The sequence below is a fragment of the Pseudochaenichthys georgianus genome, chromosome 8 (assembly GCF_902827115.2).
Source record: "Pseudochaenichthys georgianus chromosome 8, fPseGeo1.2, whole genome shotgun sequence".
NCBI classification, from domain to species: Eukaryota; Metazoa; Chordata; class Actinopteri; order Perciformes; family Channichthyidae; genus Pseudochaenichthys; species Pseudochaenichthys georgianus.
In genome coordinates, this window is record NC_047510.2 from 3,909,070 (window position 1) to 3,928,803 (window position 19,734).

Below are 19,734 nucleotides of genomic sequence, written 5' to 3' on the forward strand. Positions count from 1 at the left end.
TATCTCTGCTTCCATTACGCAGAGCCCCTTCTGCCAGGATCTTTTTTTACTTGTATTGTATTCCTCTTTTGGATGATTACAACTTTACTTTTAATTACATATTGTGTGGTTGGATGGAAAGCTTTGGAATGTTGTTGTACTTTTATTTTGAATAACACTTTTATTTTAAACGAAATTCAATTGATAAAAAAAGAGATTCAAAAGGCAACATAATAATATTTTATTATTAATACTATTTCACAAAATGAGCCTTGAATCTTGAATCTTTTGTGCATTTTTACATACATTCGTTATTGTTACAAGTTAAGTGTGCAAAGGGTAATAATCCAATGCGTATTACACCACATGAGTTATAAATAAGAAAAATATGTCTTTATTCATTTATTTTAATATATATTTTTGCCGTTTTCCATTTAAAGCTGCATAAAGTAACATTGTTTAAAAGGTGACTTTAATTCACTTAAAAAAAGAATGTCTTTGTTTTTGATCGTCACTCTGCCTTGTGGGAAGTGTCAGAAAAGTATAACTTCATCTCACAGATCTCCCCCCAGCAGTGAGGGGGGTCAGGGGTCAGAACAGTACAGATGGAGGGAAATATTCCTGCATGGCCTTGACAGGGGGTTTATGAAAGCAATAAGGGTCTATCGACGGAGTGAGCGCGCGCCTCCAGAGAGCCGCTGTCTTCTATATCTACCCTGTAGATCCGGATTTGTGTACAAATCATTGAAACAATCACAAATTCGCTTCTAGGGGAGTATATAGTGGATTTAAACACGACGGCAGCGATGGATCCAACGCGAGGAAGAGAGCTGCTATCATACGGATCGTTGCTTCATAGAATATCAGTCCCAATCACTTTTCAGCAAATATATTCGTATTTATATGACGAGTTTATTGGTGATTATTTGATTTTGAAGCGACTGTTATTGTGTGTCTGTTCTCCCCCAGAGTGATTACAACTCCCAAGTTGTGTCCATGTTAATGGTTTCGGTCCTCAAACGCCTCGTGCAGTTTTAAAGGCCAATTCCTGGTTGAATTGGACTCTTTTTATTTATTATTTGTCCTGTTGAAAAATGATGCGCTCGACTTGCCTACTGTATGCAGGCGACGTGTGTGTGTGTGTGTGTGTGTGTGTGTGTGTGTGTGTGTGTGTGTGTGTGTGTGTGTGTGTGTGTGTGTGTGTGTGTGTGTGTGTGTGTGTGTGTGTGTGTGTGTGTGTGTGTGTGTGTGTGTGTGTGTGTGTGTGAATATAACATAATGTATATTACACTATTCTATTTTTCTCTTTAAACAAATAGGCCCTTAAAAGGATCAAAAGGCTGTATGTATGTATGTATGTATGTATGTATGTATGTATGTATGTATGTATGTATGTATGTATGTATGTATATATGTATGTACAACTGAAGTGTAGTGTTGCAGTGTAAATCTAAAGTCCCCGCGGCTCTTCTCACTATGCCACATATGACATATTTGAAATAAAAGGAAAATACATGCAGTAAAATAGTTCAATGGACCAAATGGTCGTAGTTGCATGAAAAAGAACAATGTGCACATATATAAGATATAACAGAATGTACCAGCATACTGTACAGTAGAATAAATACTGTCCCTGTGTGTTACCCGGTTGTGCGTCATGGTCTGGGAGATTTGGAGGAAAAACAACGACTTGTATCTCTAAAGGACAAACGCCGGCGCCCAGTGTGAATGTGTAATATGGACTTGCCATGCCTGTGATGTTAATACCGTTCCTGTTTATTCATGCACGGCAGCGGGCGACTTCATTACTATGCAAGGGGAGTTTTAAAAGTGAAATGTGCGCATGTGAGGACTGCTTTCGAGCCGGTTCTGGATTCCTAATGCAGAGGTCTGCTGGTGATTTAGAAGGCCGTGTAACCTGAATTAGTTGATGAATTTTCTATCGATCCTAAACAAACCAGATTTATCTCTGACACCGTGCTGCTGCTGCTGCTGCTGCTGGGTGGCGGCGCGGGGCCACTCTCACACTCCCCGTTATTAGGGATTTAAAAGAAGAAGAAAAAAGAGAAAGCTTTGGCGAGCACACACACCCACATATATACACAGAGGGTGGTGCAGGCGCCACTTTAATTCCCCCCGAGCACTTTCCTCGCTGCTTCTTTTTTTCTTTTTGAAATTGCAGCCAGACGCATAACAGGGGAAGGTTTGCTTAAGGGAGGACTTGTCATACTGTTGCTCGTGGGTGTCCTTGCTTGCGCGGATTTTGTCAGACGCGCTTTGTTTTTGTTGTGATTCTGGTGAGGACGGCGTGCGTTCCGATTTGTGGCGGAGGGATACACAGAGAGAGAGGGCCCGGGGAGTGAGAGTTGCCCATAAACTGCCAATGCCCATAAACTGAGGCCATATGATGATGCGCGTGCGGGGGCCCGTGTATATGCTTAATCCCATTTCCTTATCCGGGGTCCGTCCCGGAGGCGCACCATTGGCCCAGCGCCGTCACGTGGCTTCTTAACTTTGTTCACTTGACAGAAAAGTAGGAGGGTTCAACGGAACAGGAATAACCGAAGAGTAAAGGGATGAGATATAAATTGTAGTTATATATTTTCCGAGTAGGTGCAATTCCACAAAAAGACTGACATTAATGGCCATGAGCTCCTATTTGATCAACTCCAACTATGTGGACCCGAAGTTCCCACCCTGCGAGGAGTACTCTCAGAGCGACTATCTGCCCAACCACTCTCCGGACTATTACAGCTCCCAGAGGCAGGAGCCCGCTGCCTTCCAGCCGGACTCCCTGTACCACTCACAGCCCCCCCAGAACCACCAGGAGCCGCGAGTGGAGCCGCCGTACACGCAATGCCATCGCCCGGGACAGCCCGCCTCGGTGGTGATGTCTCCCCGGGGTCACGTCCTCCCCTCAACCGGACTACACGCCACTCCTGTCCCGGAGCTCAGCCACCGCTGCGACTCGGTGACACCCAGCCCGCCTCCGCCCGCGTCTTCTTGCGGCCAAACGCCCAACAGCCACAGCACTTCGTCCCCTACTAGCACTCGGAAGGACCCCGTCGTGTACCCGTGGATGAAAAAAGTCCATGTAAACATCGGTAAGTGCAAACTTCTCTCCCTCTCTCCCCCCTCTCTCTCTCCCCTCGCTGCTGCTTTGTGCAGTCAGCTAGGTGTCCACCGTCACAATCTACGGCTTCCCCTCTCACCGTTTCTCTGCTAGAAGTACAAGAGTAGCCCTTGGGTCGAGATTTACGGTCGTCTGTTTGCAGGGCCAATATAATTACACCCTCCATAAATTTTTATTACACCTCTCCGCTGAGGTGCCTTTTGAAGTCCGATCTCAGGCTCTAATTCCTCGCCTTATGACAACTCAGAGCGAGCCCATAAGTTAGCTTTTATGCTTTGGTAATTTGATTTTAAGTGGCCTGGTTGTATAAACGGTGTACTTTACTCTGTCGAGCCCTTCTTCCCCACTCGTTGTTCCAGGGGAGGGAAAGTTTTATGGCAGCTGAAATATCCATGTTTATGGAGCCGGCCGTAAAACACTAATGTAAAAGCGAAGAGCTGCAGCCTGTTCTGGCTCTCGGTGAGCTTCTAATAGACTCGCTGCCTATGGCTTGTTGGGAGAACCGGAGCGCGCGTTCGCGGGGCGACAACACGTTTATAAGGCACCGTGATGCGTTCACTGCACCCGGCTGTTTACTCGGTAAGAAAAAAAACAATTTCTTGCATTTTAACCTTGGCGGCGGTTAGCTGCCATGTGTTAGACATCGGATTCCATTGCAAAGTGTTTGCTTTGGGTAGGCTATTTGTTGATCAGTTGGTGATTTAGCCCCCCCCCCCTCCCCTCCCGACAACACCTTCATTTTCAACCACTGAAAGAAAAGGCTCCGGACTGCGTGTGTTTCTGGCTGATTTGACGTATGTAGATTTTTAAGGGATTTTTTGGCACGAATGTGTCAAAACTGCAAGACAATATATGAGCTTTCGGGAATGCGTCCCTGCATGGCCCCCCCATTTTCGAATCACAACATTTGGACAGCGTCAGGATTCACACCGCCGCAGGGCCTTCACTGACACCTGACAACATGTTCACTGCGAGGCAGAGTCAACAATCTGTAGTTTAAAATCGGCTGGAACAGCTGCACGCGGACATGTATTTGCGGTGGGTTAAAGGGGACTGCTCTCATTACAGATGATGTCAAGGTTGCAGCCTTTTTATTCTGCAGTGTGTTCCTCCTCCATGCTCATAATGCATTTTTATTTCTTCATGTGGCTTTATCTGCTGTTTTTTAAATTACCATCTGGCTACTGTGTCGCTTCCTGTTTACTGACCCAGATATAATATATATAAAATATAAGCCAGATCAAAAACAATAGTATTCAGTGCAAGCCAATATTGTGCTGAAAACCCCTGTCTTTGTCTTTTAATTCACATTATAATGTTGCACTATGTACAACATGGCTTTAGCTCAGCTTAATAATTGCTTTACTACATATTGTTGTTGTTGTTATTATTATATATTTTTATTATTATTATTATGCTATATTTTGGACTTGATTGCATGTTGTTTTTATTCTCAAGACAATAATATTGTGACGCTCTTTTATTCCCGCAGTGAACGCGAACTACTCAGGGGGGGAGCTGAAACGGTCGCGGACGGCCTACACGCGCCAGCAGGTCTTGGAGCTCGAGAAGGAGTTCCACTTCAACCGGTACCTGACGCGCAGGCGCAGGGTGGAGATCGCGCACACGCTGTGCCTCTCGGAGCGGCAGATCAAGATCTGGTTCCAGAACCGGAGGATGAAATGGAAGAAGGACCACAAGCTGCCCAACACCAAGGTCCGCTCCGGAGCCAGCAGCAACACAAACTCCCAGGCTCTGACCGGATCCTAGAGCCGCCCCGGGCCCCTGCAGCCCGGTTCTGTGGCCCGGTGTCAGATTTTTTGTTCCTAAACTGAACGCCGCAGCGGCACCGGAGCCTGCACTTTTGACCGAAATAACGGCCCTGCTCTGGAAGGGGAGGGGGATGTCATGCCGCATGATGTTACACACTATAATATGACGTTATGATGTGGGAGGGGTGGGGGGGGGGGGTTCCCATTCACAAAACATGAAATGAACAAAAGTACGCGAAGGAACAAACTGAGAAAATGACGCGGCCGCTTCTTTGCTTTTATTCTGTCTGCCCCCACCCCTGCTTTGTATGTCTATCTTCTTATTTGTGTTAAACTCCTCTCTCTCTCTTCCTCTCACGATAGGCTCAGGATAACGTGCCCTCGTGCGTGTGGTTTATTTTTATTTTCTCAACCCGAGATTTATTGTTCTTCTTTTTTGGTGAAGATGGATCCTCGTTTTCATCTTTAATCATGCCAAACTCGGGCCCCATTTGTCATGTTTACTCTGCGGGTACAAAGCAAAGGGGTGAACCGCGGCTCTGCCCATTACCCCCCCTTGCCCCCCCCCCCCCCCCCCCCCACAACCACTACCCCCTCACCCACGCACTCGTGATAAATGGAACTCACGTTTCGTCAAGAGAAGTATTCTCACACACACACACACACACACACACACACACACACACACACACACACACACACACACACACACACACACGCTTATAGTACCTACTCTAACATCAAATATTACCTCCGGTATGATCCAATCTGACGGCAGGCAGTTTTCAGTCTTGCTGCTATAATTATTGTTGTTTCGTTGAATGAGAACAAAAGCTTTTCAAATTTCTCTTCTAGTTATTTTTGAATTCAGTGTTGATTGTAAATGATGCTGAGGACGATAAGGAGCGTTCACGTGGTCCGTGTGTTGTTCATGTTGTGATGTCATATACAGGGAATTCAAGTGAAATTAAAACACCTTCCACTACCGATCACACAGGGGTTATACAGCTGCCTCAACACTAATATCCAAACCAAAATCCTGGTACTAATAAAACACATTATACACGCAGCACTATAGAATGTACCTATTACCTCAGTTGTACTTATATATTTTTTTATGTTTTTTTTGGTGCTCTATTTTCTATTGCTCGTTCAATGAAGTGACAGCTTTTCGAGCTTTTTATATATTTTTTAAATGTGTGATTATAATATTATTACCTGCAATACAAACTATTCATTTCTTGCATGTGGAAATGTTTAAAATATAATTTAATTGTAGCCAGGGGAATGAGAAAAAGAAGGAGCCTTTTGTTGCATGTCTGAATGGATTTCATGTTTATGTTTCTTGCTCTTTGTCCTCTCTCCGCACATGTAATGCGCGCACACGTCCTCTTCCTCTGCCCTCTCCCCTTCCTCTGTCTGTCACCTTGTTTTAGATATTTTATTCTGCAAGTGTTTCTCAATTGATGTTATTTTATTTACATTCCAAAGATCAGTTTCTATATGATGATGAAGATGCTAACAATGATGCTATTGTTGAACATGTGTTACCTCCTCCGATGTGTCTCTGCTTTTGCCTCCTCAGTGTCTACCTTCCTATTATTTGTAAATAGTTCATAGAAATTTAAATAAATGTCTAAAAATATAATTTCTCTATCCTCCTCTCTTTGTCTCAAAAGTACGCATTGCTTTGCTAACATAAATACACTGAAACATTGACTTTGATTACATGTCAACAGATTTCACAGGTTGAACCTAACTTTTTTTTATTTAAACGTATTATTATTGCTTTCAACTAACCTAACCCAGTTCTGTGAAATGTGTTAACATGTCATTAAAGTCACCTTGTTCAGTGTAAGGTAGTCATGAGGTTTCGGGTTTTAAAGATCGTCCCTTTTTATTTGTTGTATTGGGACATTTTCCTTTTCTTTCAAGGCTCCAGACACCATGTGTGTCCTCTTCTCTCTCTTGCACATTTCACGTGAAGGATGTATTTAAAGCATATGCACACACAATAAATAATTCCATTTAATTTCACTGTAGCTTTTGCCCATAACGCGCAGAGACCTGTCTGGAGAAATCAGCAGCGCGCGATGATTAATCTCTCCCGTCCATGAGTGATTTTGGTACATTACGTCCTTTAATCTCGTTTTAAATCACAAACCGTCCCTCCGTTTCACTCCCGTTCTCCCGTTAATTTAACGGCTTGCACCGGCCCGACACAGAGGATAACCCCCCCTCCTCCTCTCCCTCCCTTCCTCTGACTCTAAAGAAGAAGAAAAAAAACTCCTTTAATGCTTTAATGAGTGTAATTTAGTTCTTTTTCGCTGTTTTCTGGAGCGGTGCTGGTGCGCACACGTGTGTATTATTTTTTATATATTACAAAAGGGAGCGGGCCTGAGCCATAGCTCAAACCCTGACAAGCAAATAGATAATCAACATGACGAATGGCTTCTTTTGTAAGGCGCGGCTCCCGTATTAATTTTCATTTTCTTTTCTTAGAGCAGGTATCGAAAAATATGGAGCAGGAGAGGGGGAGAACGAGAAAATAGCATTCCTCTCGATGAACTTTAAACAAAGAAGTGCCCCCTAAATTGGTCCGCTCGTATTCCTCGGCCCAGAGAAGATTCCCTATTACTGCTGGCTGATTTCTCCCTGGGCCTCTCGCCACAGAGACTCGCTCTGCCCATGTATCTGTTGTCCTCCTGTTCACAGAGGCTGCTCCAGCTCCTCCATCACACACATAGATGTGCTCGCACAAAGGCGCACACACTGCGCCAAAATGGTCAATCCATGGCCTATATTGTTTTTTTTTTAACCGTAATTGTCATTGTTTCTCATAGAAGTATTCCCTTTTTTCTTATTCTAAATAATATGTTTACTATTTGCTTCCAAAAGCACATTGTAATTCCTGTTAAAAGATCCATACATGTCCACTGTTCTTCTTCTCATCCTCTTTTTTATTGACTTGGTTGTTGTGGTTTATAATTGTATTTGGCTCATGGTTCCAAGGTGTAATACTCTCTCCTCCACACACACACGATTATATGTGTCCCAATTGTCTTATATTGGACACACAGACCCCCTCCCAATATTCACACGTTTTGTATGTGCCTCCACAATAACCCCTGAAGCCCCTGAGCGCTTCGAGTGGAAATAAATGAATGTGCGTGCTATGTGACACCTTGCACAATCAAGTCCACCGAGGAATCCTTACTCTGTGTTAGCCTCCCTTTATCAGCCGGGCCTTCTGCTGCTCCCGTGAATGGGGAAGCCCACCCCTCACCCCTCACCCTTCTGAAAAAGTTCATCGCCATTATTTTGTGGACAGGGCAGAAGGAACGGCACCTCAAGAAAAATGCGAGAATTATACAAGAAACAATCATTAATCACTGGTCCTTCTTTAAACACTTCTTCTCCTTCTCCTTCTTCTCTATTGTCATCCGGCAGCCACACACAAGACCCCTTCTGCCAGGAGAGGGGCAAGGAGCCGAGAGACAGACGAGGAGAAGAACAAGAAGACGTCTTGGAAGCACACCCCTCCCCCCTCATTCCCTCACACACATAAACAGTCACACCTCCCCTTCCCACCCATCGGCTAGTTTTTACACCCAACAAGTACCCTGCCGTAAGAAACAAAGTTTTGTTCTTCCTCGTTGGAAAGAAGTCAATCCTTCCAGAGAAACTCCAGTCACTCCCTGAGCAGCAGAAGAAGAAGAAGAAGAAGAAGAAGAAGAAGAAGAAGAAGAAGAAGAAGAAGAAGAAGAAGAAGAAGAAGAAGAAGAAGAAGAAGAAGAAGAAGAAGAAGAAGAAGAAGAAGAAGAAGAAGAAGAAGAAGACAATGGCCTCGAGGTCTCTGAAAGTGATGCCATCCAAGGTAAGAACCTACCCTTTTGTATTCTGTAACTCTCCTGCTCCTGTCTGCCTCTCTGTGGCGTTGTTATGGTTTTATTGCCCCCTGCGCATTTGGTGGGGTCGGGGGTTTATGGCCCGTGGGGCTTTGAATTGAGCGCAGGGACTTCTGGAGTTGCGTGTTTGTGTTGTGCGTCTGTTAGTGTGTGTTTGCATCTACACATGACAGGCTTGTACTGATCTCTCGTCAGTTTGCACACACGTGCACGTGTCCCCCCTTTGCTGCGGGGGTGTCACTTCTGCGTCTGTGTGTCACTCATGAGGCATCGAGCATCTGGCGTTGTGTTTTTGCGCATATTTTACACACAGGATTTGTTTGCCTTGATGTTTTCAGATTCCACAAGAGGTGTATTTTAATTCATGGGATGTATATAATGCAAGTGGGCAGGACACGTAACACAGTCGCCTATAGGTTCGTAGCTCCAGCGCGTGGCCGAGGTGAATGATCCTGGGTCAACACAAGCTCATAATGCATGTTGTCCTGGCTGCGTTTCTGTGGTTATAAAGTGCTGCTATGGCCTATAGCCTTTAATGAGAGACTGTTGCATGCACGCTTCTGAGAGTGTGTGTGTGTGTGTGTGTGTGTGTGTGTGTGTGTGTGTGTGTGTGTGTGTGTGTGTGTGTGTGTGTGTGTGTGTGTGTGTGTGTGTGTGTGCGCTGTGTGTGTGTGTGTGCGCGCGTGTGCGTGTTCTTAATTGGTTGGCCAGGTGCTGGCTGTGGAGACTGCAGTGGGAATATGAATAATACCGCGCTCAATAGGAGGGAGGGGTGCAGAGGAGGAGGGGAGGGCGAATAAGAGAGATTAAAAGAACAGGGGGAGCTCTGGTTAATGGATACTCTCTCGGTTGCGCTTCAAAACAATTTACCTGGAAAACAAACGATCTCCAAGCCTCTGCAAATGAACTGCAAACGATCGCCGGTCGCGGTGCGCGCGCTCATCTGCTGAGCCGAGCAGCCGCGCGCTCACTGCTGTTTGACCCCTCCAGAAATCAATCTGCCCGGGATTAAAACTAAAGGGCAGCGGTTGTGGTTGGGGGGGTTCTGGCCTCATGGGGTTCCAGGATGTGCGCAGAGGTAAGAGAACACACGAGAGAACGAAGAGTATCGAAGGAAGAGCAGCGAGAGAGGAGGAGAGGAATCGATGTGCGTCACACACACACACACACACACACACACACACACACACACACACACACACACACACACACACACACACACACACACACACACACACACACACACACACACACACACACACACACACACACACACACACACACACACACACACGCACGCACGCACGCACACACACAAGTCTTCACCCTAAAATGAATGATCCCCCTTATGGGGACCTCCAATTTGTCCCCATAAGGGAGGTGAGTCCCCACACATGACGGTGTAAACGATTTAGGTCCCCACAAGTATAGTAATGCTAAGCCACACACACACACACACACACACACACACACACACACACACACACACACACACACACACACACACACACACACACACACACACACACACACACACACACACACACACACACACACACACACACACACACACACACACACACACACACACACACACACACACACACACACACACACACACACACACATACCCGTGCCTTCCCCCTTGACCTCGCGAGGCTGCTGGTCCCATCGTTCCCTCGGACATTCCCAGACCTCCGGAGCGCCCCCTGGCCACTTAGTCATAACAGGCCGAGTTCAGGGCACCGGACCCCGGGGGCACGGCGGCGTATCTCCGCTCCCACCCAGACAGACTGACAGACAGAGCCGGGCAGAGGTCAGCCACAGGCCACTGCTGACTGTCAGCTCAATGAGGCTGTGTTGATGACATGGCTGAAATGCACCATATATGGTTAACGTTATATTAGAATGTCTGCCCTTATAAAGTATATATGGTTGTGTGCATGTAGCATTAAAGCAGCTCTCCAGGTGTCGATGAATCTGTGATTGAGAGGAGCTTCTGTCTCGCCCTGCAGCCTGCAGCAGTCTAATGCAAGCTGTTGGAGACATGCTAACTTTAGGATGTGCTACGGAAGGGTCAGCCAGTCTGATGCGGGATGGTATTTGGACAGACATGAACCTTGGTGTAAACAGAGGCTGCCCTCCTGATTGCCTTGCTGAAAAGCTGCCGAGGAGCCTTTTTGTCCTGGCTTGTTCCAGCCATGTGTGCACACTGTATTCAGAGGAATGTTGCGGGTAAGACAGCCTCCATGTCAACGGATCCAAAGAAACACATGGAATACAATGCTTATATTTCACATATTTTGACCAATTCAGTGATTTAGATGATTTCCTGGCATAGTGGTTTGGGCTGCTGGATATTCTCCAGCCTGGTCGCTGACCTGCAGCTTTGTCTCTTTGACTGATTAATCAAAGAGACAAAGGCATAGTGCTGTTGGTCAGTTCGTGTCCACCATGCCATTTCATGTTTTCATTTTTTGTGCAGTCTTGCAAGACTCACAAGGTATGGTGTGAATTGATCCGTACAGATGTTGCTTGATTTGAGTCAGCGCCCTCTGAGCTGAGCGCTCCATGCTGCTCATCACTATGACTGTAGTCCATTCACATCAAGTGTGGAGCTGCACTATTTACCAACAGCGAGGTCAGAGGTCACAGCACTTTAGGGATTACATGATACCTAAGTGTCAGTACTCCACAATAGAATAGATGTGATTATTTAGCGTAGACTAAGTATGGTTCTATGAATGCTTTTTATTTGATTTAATATTAGCTGAAACACATTGATTATTTCTAATTGCTGCCGTTATCTTGAAACACTCTTTGTTTTTCAATCCAGCCAAAACACGGTTTAGGTATTGACTACCAAGCTTCAGTACTCAACACGTCAAGGCCATGAACCGTCTCTAACGTACTGCCTAACGGCAGGCGTCCGACCTAACAGTACACACACCACAAGAAGACCTTTGAAAGCCTGCAGTGGGTTTTGAGCCGTATGTGTTTTGACGGTTAAATGTGACAATAGATAAACATAAGTGAGCGGCTTCTTCCAGCCAACATGCACAGAACACGCATCAATACAGCTGAGCGTAGTGGCATCACGCATGGTGATAGAGACGGGCACACGCTGAGGGATTGTCATCACATATTTGAATTGCAGGAAGGACTCATGCCTGAAATGCTTTGAAATAGGTTGCAATGCGCAGCTGGACAAAAGCTGATGCACGTCAAAAACAAAGCACATGTAAGACAACATAGCAACAAATGCATTCAATACATTTGTGAAACTATGCAATGCATTGTGTGTCAATTCAGTTAATACATGTTAACCTTTGCGGTATTAATACTATGGCTCTGCTCCATCACTTACACAGAGCAGGTTCATTCAAGTCACACAAAGTATCGCTGCTGCTGCTGCCGCTGCCGCTGCTGCTGCTGCCGCCGCTGCTGCTGCCGCCGCTGCTGCTGCCGCCGCTGCTGCCGCGGCCGCTGCTGCCGCGGCCGCTGCTGCCGCTGCTGCCGCTGCTGCCGCTGCCGCTGCTGCTGCTGCTGCCGCTGCCGCCGCTGCTGCTGCCGCCGCTGCTGCTGCCGCCGCCGCTGCTGCTGCCGCATTGCATTGCAGCAGCGGCAGCAGCGGCAGCAGCAGCAGCAGCAGCAGCGCAGCAGCAGCGGCGGCAGCTGCTGCCGCTGCCGCTGCCGCCGCTGCTGCTGCCGCCGCCGCTGCTGCTGCCGCCGCTGCTGCTGCTGCCGCTGCCGCTGCCGCTGCTGCCGCTGCTGCCGCTGCTGCTGCTGCTGCGGCTGCTGCTGCCGCTGCCGCTGCTGCTGCCGCTGCTGCCGCTGCTGCTGCCGCTGCTGCTGCTGCTGCGGCTGCTGCTGCTGCTGCTGCTGCTGCTGCTGCTGCTGCTGCTGCTGCCTGCTGCTGCTGCAATGCAATGCGGCTGCTGCAATGCAATGCCCACAGCTCTATTTGGTGAACACGCCATAGCTTTGTGACTTTGCAGCCGTCTGATGATGATACCAGAGCTTTGTTCTGCAGCTTGTTGCACTGCTTTCCTTTCTGAATGATGTTTCAATGTCCAACTGAACTCATTTGGTAAGTGTCAGAACGAGCCGGCTCTCCCGCGTGGCTGCAGAGAGGTTGTTGTCTGATGTGCAGTCTGCTGTCATGGAGATGTGTGAAGGCTTTATGCCAGCACCTTTAGGAAGCTCAGGCCTGCACACAAACACTCTTTGAACATCAACTTGTTTTCTGGCCTGGGGAGTCTGGCGGTGGTTTACTAATCACCGGACACATGTCTCTCCTTGCTCTCGCTGCACCAGCCACGTTGCCCGAGACATATATTGTAGTGGAGAGCAGTAGGAGAAGGGAGGTCGGGGTGCAGGCGGAGGTCGTCACCAGAGATATATGGCTGCCAGGCTTTTACTCCTGCACTGCACCGGCTGTGTGTGTGTGTGTGTGTGTGTGTGTGTGTGTGTGTGTGTGTGTGTGTGTGTGTGTGTGTGTGTGTGTGTGTGTGTGTGTGTGTGTGTGTGTGTGTGTGTGTGTGTGTGTGGTGTGTGTGTGTGTGTGTGTGTGTGTGTGTGTGTGTGTGTGTGTGTTGTGTGTGTGTGTGTGTGTGTGTGTGTGTGTGTGTGTGTGTGTGTGTGTGTGTGTGTGTGTGTGTGTGTGTGTGTGTGTGTGTGTGTGTGTGTGTGTGTGTGTGTGTGTGTGTGTGTGTGTGTGTGTGTGTGTGTGTGTGTGTGTGTGTGTGTGAGCCATTTAAAAGTAGACATGTATTAAGTATGAAAAGACAGAGAGCCAAATAGTGTGTGCCAAGTTGCACCCGGCGCATTCACAACGTGTTCCAGGCGGCTTCAACATGGTGCTGTGGAGTGCGATGTCAGTCAGTGTAATAAATGATCAACTAACGAGGATCAATGTGGTCGTGTTCACAGGAACTGGAGGTGTCTTCGTTTATATCCTGTTACCCTTTGTCTTTATGGGCGATATGTCGGAAGGAAGAAGACTCTTTATAAAGAGAGTCGGCACCTGAGCCAGAAGCATGAATGCCTGTATCATCATATCTGTTCTGTTTTGCATCACATGTGCAGCTGGGTCCCATGGCAACCCACTGGATTGGCATTTGGAAACATTCTAATGGTTGAATACCACATGCATTCGAGCTGGTTTTGGAGTCACGTTATGTCTTTGATTCAGTTCCCTTCACTAAAGGGGTCCTGCAGTTTGGCAGCATGAGTATCTGTGATGTTGCATTATGGGATGGAGACAAGCAGGCCTACAGTGTGATGACTGGACCATTGTGTTACAGCAGCGCTTATATGCGTTAGATGGAAGTGATACATAGGCTTCTGTGGCTTGTATGGCTAATGGTGCCGCATAGCGTATGGATACTAAAGTATTAGACAACCTTTTACTTATCAATGTTATAATGACAGAGACATTATGTATGTAATATTAGCCGTTGACATAGCAACACGAAAAACGTCCATTTACCCCCAAACATTGAATTTGGACCATGACTTTGCTTTATATTTCCCATTGATAACTTCAGTTGATTTGAAACCTTCAAACATCTTTAAATGAACAGGGAAATAAAATCTCTAAAAATAAATGTGCAATATTCCAACTTATCAGTGATGCCTACTTGAAATACGCATCATTCTTTATAGGTTTCTCTGTTCATATGAAGAAGATCCAAAGTCCTTTACCATGACCATGTACTTGATAGCGCATACCTGAGTGTGTATTTTCCTTATAATACAGCCAGATGTGACGTGTAATTGCTATAGGCAGTGTGTAACTATATACAACACAGCATCTTTACAACTATATGTGGAAGAAAATGCCTACAATATATATTTTAAACATTAAAAAAAATGCATTATTTGATCCATTTTGCATTAAGCTGGCATGATGTGATATGTGGCATTTGAGATGTCAACCTATGTGAATGCTCATTCATACAGAAATATTAAATAGAGAAACATCTATTTGTATTAGGCTATTATTTTTATTATAAAGCCAAATCGCCCGAAAAGCATGCATGCATGCTGTTCCATCCATCCATCTTCTCCCGCGGTCCGTGGTCGGGTCGCGGGGCAGTTCCAGCATGCTGTTGGGATATGTTGCTGTCTGTAAACCGGCACAGGAAACCCCTCAAACTCAAAGACTAACACAGCAAGTGTAAATATGTAAATGTAAAAAGTGCCAACACTGTAACTCAGCAGGCTCTATTCGCGTTTCCGGTTCAAGCAGATTTGGACGCTTTCACAATAGCAGTTAAAAAAGAAACATGTTTATTGCCCAGCTGTTTTTGTTTTTTTGGCCATTTAAAAATGATAGAGCATGACTAAGGCATAGGTACTTCTTCCGGCCAGTTCTCACGGCTCGTGAGACCGGGGGAAGACCTCAGGTCTCGCAGGAGGACATATTTCAAAAAGCGGTTGTGCGCGTGCTGCCGTATTGAGACAGATTTACGATCCGCAGTAAAAGGCGACATGTTAGAGCTTGGTAAATCATTCTGTGTCTGTCTTCCTCTGCCGGAGCAGGCTAGACCTAATAATAGTCTAATAATAATAATAATAATAATAATAATAATAATAATAATAATAATAATAATAATAATAATAATAATAATAATAATAATAATAATAATAATTATAATAATAATTATTATAATAATCATTATAATTATTATTATTATAATAATAATAATAATAATAATAATAATAATAATAATAATACAGAAAAGAAAGATAGTAAAATGTAAGGGTTTTGGTGTCTTTTGATCTATTTTTTTATTTTACGGCCATTCTCCATATTAACAAAAATACATTTTCAGTTTCTCTCTTTTTATTCAAAGCCCAGTTAATCATTAACGAGAGGAAGAACCTACCTGTCTTAATCCATCACACACCAAGAGACCCCCAAGATCTCACACAGCTCCAACACCACTTTAATGATGGCCTTTTGTAATGATTCAGTCTAATAATAAGTGTTTAAATAACTGTTTTAATAACCCGTAAGCCTTTTTTTGTTGCTGATTTCAATCATTGCAAAATGGCTTGTAATTTTCTAATAATATGCGGCATTCATTCTAAGTATAGACTCCTTTAAAGGATTTCTTACAGTTTTAAAATTATTCAAATTGAAGCTATTGTTCATCATCCCACAAGACGAACTGATTGTTAGGGTTTAGCTGCAGCCTTACAACGCTATGTGAAAGTGTCTCTATCTCTGCACCCCCCACCCGTCATATTTCGGATGTTTATGCTTTTGAAAGGCTTTTATAAACGCTTTGCACGCGGCTGTGCCAACTTTACACAGCTGATCGCGCTGCTGTTGTCAGGCCGGCCCAGGTCTCCGCTGCTGCTACTTATCTTAGCTGTTGTTTCACACTGTGATTGCTATAATTTATGGCCGTCATTACAGACGCCATCATCACACCGCAAATGTTTGATTTCAATCTTGCTGTGGGTGGAATCCGAGGCGGAGCTCAGAATGCAAAGTTTAAAGGAATATCCGTGCTTTTGTAGTGCTTCGATTCAATACTTACATGTTTAAGTGATCAAGATGCTTTACAGGCACAGCAGCTACACCAGTTTTGGCAATGCAAATCTGAAGTCCCAAGCTTCTTTACATATGAAACATACACATGCATTAGACATAACACAATACAAATAAAGCAAGAAGAAAAATAAATGATAAAGGGAAAGATGCAAGTTACTCATTGTGCTAGTAAATGAAGAAAACACTCTTTCCAGTCATGTAGGTGTTTGTCATGTTGCACATTACATTATTTAGGTTTTGACCTGATCTCGATAGCTCTGGCTGATTTTATTTGACTAACCACATGTTTTATTCAGCCCACTCTCTTCAGTCTGCGTACAAATGACACGACTTTGCAAAGGCGTGCAATAGATACGCAGAAGTCCGATTTAGCGTGCATATGATACTCCCACGTGACGTTTGTTGTGAATCTTAAATGCGTTTATTTTCTACATATCTTTGCCATTTATTTAACCCTAACCCAATAAGCTGCTGTGTCGTTTATTGCACCGCAAACATTACAACTGTCATTGCGATCAAGCCTGAAGCCATGAGCTCTTTGTTTTAATGTTTTAGGCGCGATATCAGCGCATAATGCACGCAAAATCGGACTTCTGCGTATCTATGTCACGCCTTTGCAAAGTCGTGTCATGTGTACGCAGACTGTGAGACCGGGCTGGTTTTATTCGTCCATTCATCTCTAGTTTAAAATGAAAACATAAAAAGCCTGTGGTGTTAGCATGTGTGTGTACCTGGAGGCTCCTGCTCCATTGTTTGACCTTGAAGTGTTTCTGTTTAGCTACTGTTAGCCTCACTTGCTAACAGTCTGGAGCTCCATTGTTCTGCTGGAGCTCTGTTACAGAGGATGATCCAGCATCCATTGTTGGAGCCCCGCGCGCGGCCTCGCGGCGGGGGGAGACGTCTCTTCGTTGTGTCTTCCTCTCCCTCTCCCTCACCCTCTCCTTCTTCCTCCTGAGCATCCTTTATTTCTCTCCTTGTCTCTTTGTCTCTCCTTTCATTTCTAACAGCTCTCCGGTACTCTCTCTTTCGAAGTAAATTCTGCTAAATTAATTACAGCGCCTCTCCAAAATCATTCATGGGATAACATTATGTTTATTTGGGCTATTTATTTTTTAAATAAAACATTTAATTCAGAGTCATATTATCTCCCATAGGCTAGGTGAGTAATAGCCCGGCTAAAGCTAAACATATTATTTTTAGGGATTAGACGTTTTCTTTTTTTGTGCCCGTCAGTTTTTTGCTTTTTGCTATTTTGTGTCCATATCACATGTGGTATTGTAACATCGTATGACTTAGAGTAAAACATATTGAACATTAGAATATCCAGCCGACTCAGTCGCATGTCGATGCAATACATTAATTTCTAATGATTGATGAATAACAACATAAAAATGTACGCATTTGGTTCCCACGCACACGATGTTCTTCAGTCTGTTCTTTATTGGCTCCTGGGTGCAAACACAAATAGCAGAAACTTCAGACAACAGTCAGGAAACATATGTTCGTTTTCTCTCCTCCATCATGGACTATTTCTATTTGCCGGCAACAGATACATTGAAATATAAGACAGGACAATGTGAGGAACCCCCTCATGTTCTGCCGACTAACGGCGGCGCGAGGCGGAGCTGACAGTGAGGAATAACGGAGAAAGAGTGCGAGGCGGGCAGTCATTTTTTAAAAACGAACAAAGTCGGTGACAATCATCTTTTATCGGTTCTCTGTGCGTCTGTCACAGGCCGTGCTTCACCTCACAGTGTACACGCACACACACGCACACACACAAACGGGTGCACGCGTTATGAAGTGTTCTGATGTCATTTTTATGTTTTTTTATGTTTAAGTCTTGCAAACATGCACCAGTCCGGATGGGACCCACGAACAGACACGCGCATGGATTGCCCCCCATCCCATCCTCTCCTCTCCCCAACACCCCCTCCCGTCCCGACCGACACGTCACGTGCTTCATTAAATAATTCATGCAGAGGTTGCAGAACAGATATGTATTGGTCAGGAATATAACGCTTAGACATGGTGCCGCTCCGGAGTGTCTGACGTCGAAAAAATGCAACTGTCCTTTCAACAAAAAAAATACAAGCCCCCCCCTATAGCAGTAGGGAGAGAGAGAAGAGGGGAGAGAGAGAGGGGGGAGAAGAGGAGACACTGAGAAACGCCGACAGAGAGAGAGAGGGGAAGAGAAAAGAGGGGAAGGAGGCTGCAATAAAACAAATTTGGACGGGTGTGCGTCTTGCGGGTCGTTGTGGACACCGTGAGTATTGCGGAAGTAAGGGGACTGCATGTGGGGAAACACTATCCTTCTTCTTCTTCTTCTTCTTCTTCTTCTTCTTCTTCTTCTTCTTCTTCTTCTTCTTCTTCTTCTTCTTCTTCTTCTTCTTCTTCTTCTTCTTCTTCTTCTTCTTCTTCTTCTTCTTCTTCTTCTTCTTCTTCTTCTTCTTCTTCTTCTTCTTCTTCTTCTTCTTCTTCTTCTTCGCTGCTGCGCCTTCCGCCTCCCTCTCAGTGAATCATTGTAACAGCGTGGTAAATATGCTCCCCAAAAATACCCATCTTGTGCCGTGTTTTCTCATCGTGCATGTTGCTGTCGTGTTGTTTACACATCACCCCCACCCATCATCAAGTCAGCCATTGTTTATAGCGGTGCAGACCGCGGGAAGAGAGAGGGAACATTGCAATATTAGCCGATGGCTGTTTGTATTTTAGGAAGCACTCTTTAGGATATTCTTCTCCATCTTCCTCCCATCAGTCTGCCTCTACATCTCTCTCTGCCTCCCTGTCCATCCATCCCTCCCTCTCTCCCCTCTCTCTTCCCCTGTTTCCCCCTCCCAGCCAGCTACTTCTCTTGATTTATAGTGAGGCAGGGTGTCAGCGTGCGGCCGCGGCTGCCATTGTGTGTTTGTGAGGGAGTGCTGTTGTTTACGGTGCCGGCCGCGATAAATCACATTTTCTCTGCGCTGTGGGAAAAAGTGACGGTCGATGGAGCGATGATACACCGGAACGCGGAAGGAGATGAGGAGGAAGAGATCCCGCCACGGCCGCCGGCTCTCTTCCTCCTCACCTGCCTCCATGCACACACACACCCTTTTCACTTGATTATTACTCCGCCTGTTCTCTTGCTCAGTTTGACTGTCTTCTGGCTCCGGGTCGTGAATTACTGCGGCGACCAATTAACGAGAGATTTGTTTGAATTTGGCACACCGGGCGCGCCTCCGCTGCCATGCAATCTCATAAAAAGGACCTGCCGGCCATGCAGATCTCATCCATAGCAAGAAGTGTGAGAGGAGCCAAGCTGAAGATCGACATTAGAGTCTAAGGCTGATTAAACTCTATCATAGTCCTGGGTTTAAGCGTGCATCATTACAA

General features: G+C 45.5%; 2 protein-coding genes across 5 annotated transcripts in view; both read left to right on the forward strand.

The window, feature by feature from the left end:
* The window catches only part of hoxb3a (homeobox B3a), a 68,319-nt gene that overhangs the window by 15,946 nt on the left and 32,639 nt on the right, over nucleotides 1–19,734 (forward strand). For 3 of the 4 annotated variants that reach the window (XM_071203925.1, XM_071203926.1, XM_034088476.2), the window contains exon 2: nucleotides 8,335–8,761. The exons of the other annotated variant lie outside the window; for it this stretch is intronic. The gene's annotated coding sequence lies outside the window, so the exon portion shown is untranslated. The remainder of the gene's footprint in view (nucleotides 1–8,334; nucleotides 8,762–19,734) is intronic. 4 annotated transcript variants of the gene reach the window in all.
* Nucleotides 1,661–5,441, forward strand: hoxb4a (homeobox B4a). The gene is made up of 2 exons (XM_034088485.2): nucleotides 1,661–3,083; nucleotides 4,605–5,441. Exons 1-2 carry the CDS (start codon nucleotides 2,621–2,623, stop codon nucleotides 4,880–4,882), a joined length of 741 nt encoding a protein of 246 aa, XP_033944376.1. The 5' UTR covers nucleotides 1,661–2,620; the 3' UTR covers nucleotides 4,883–5,441.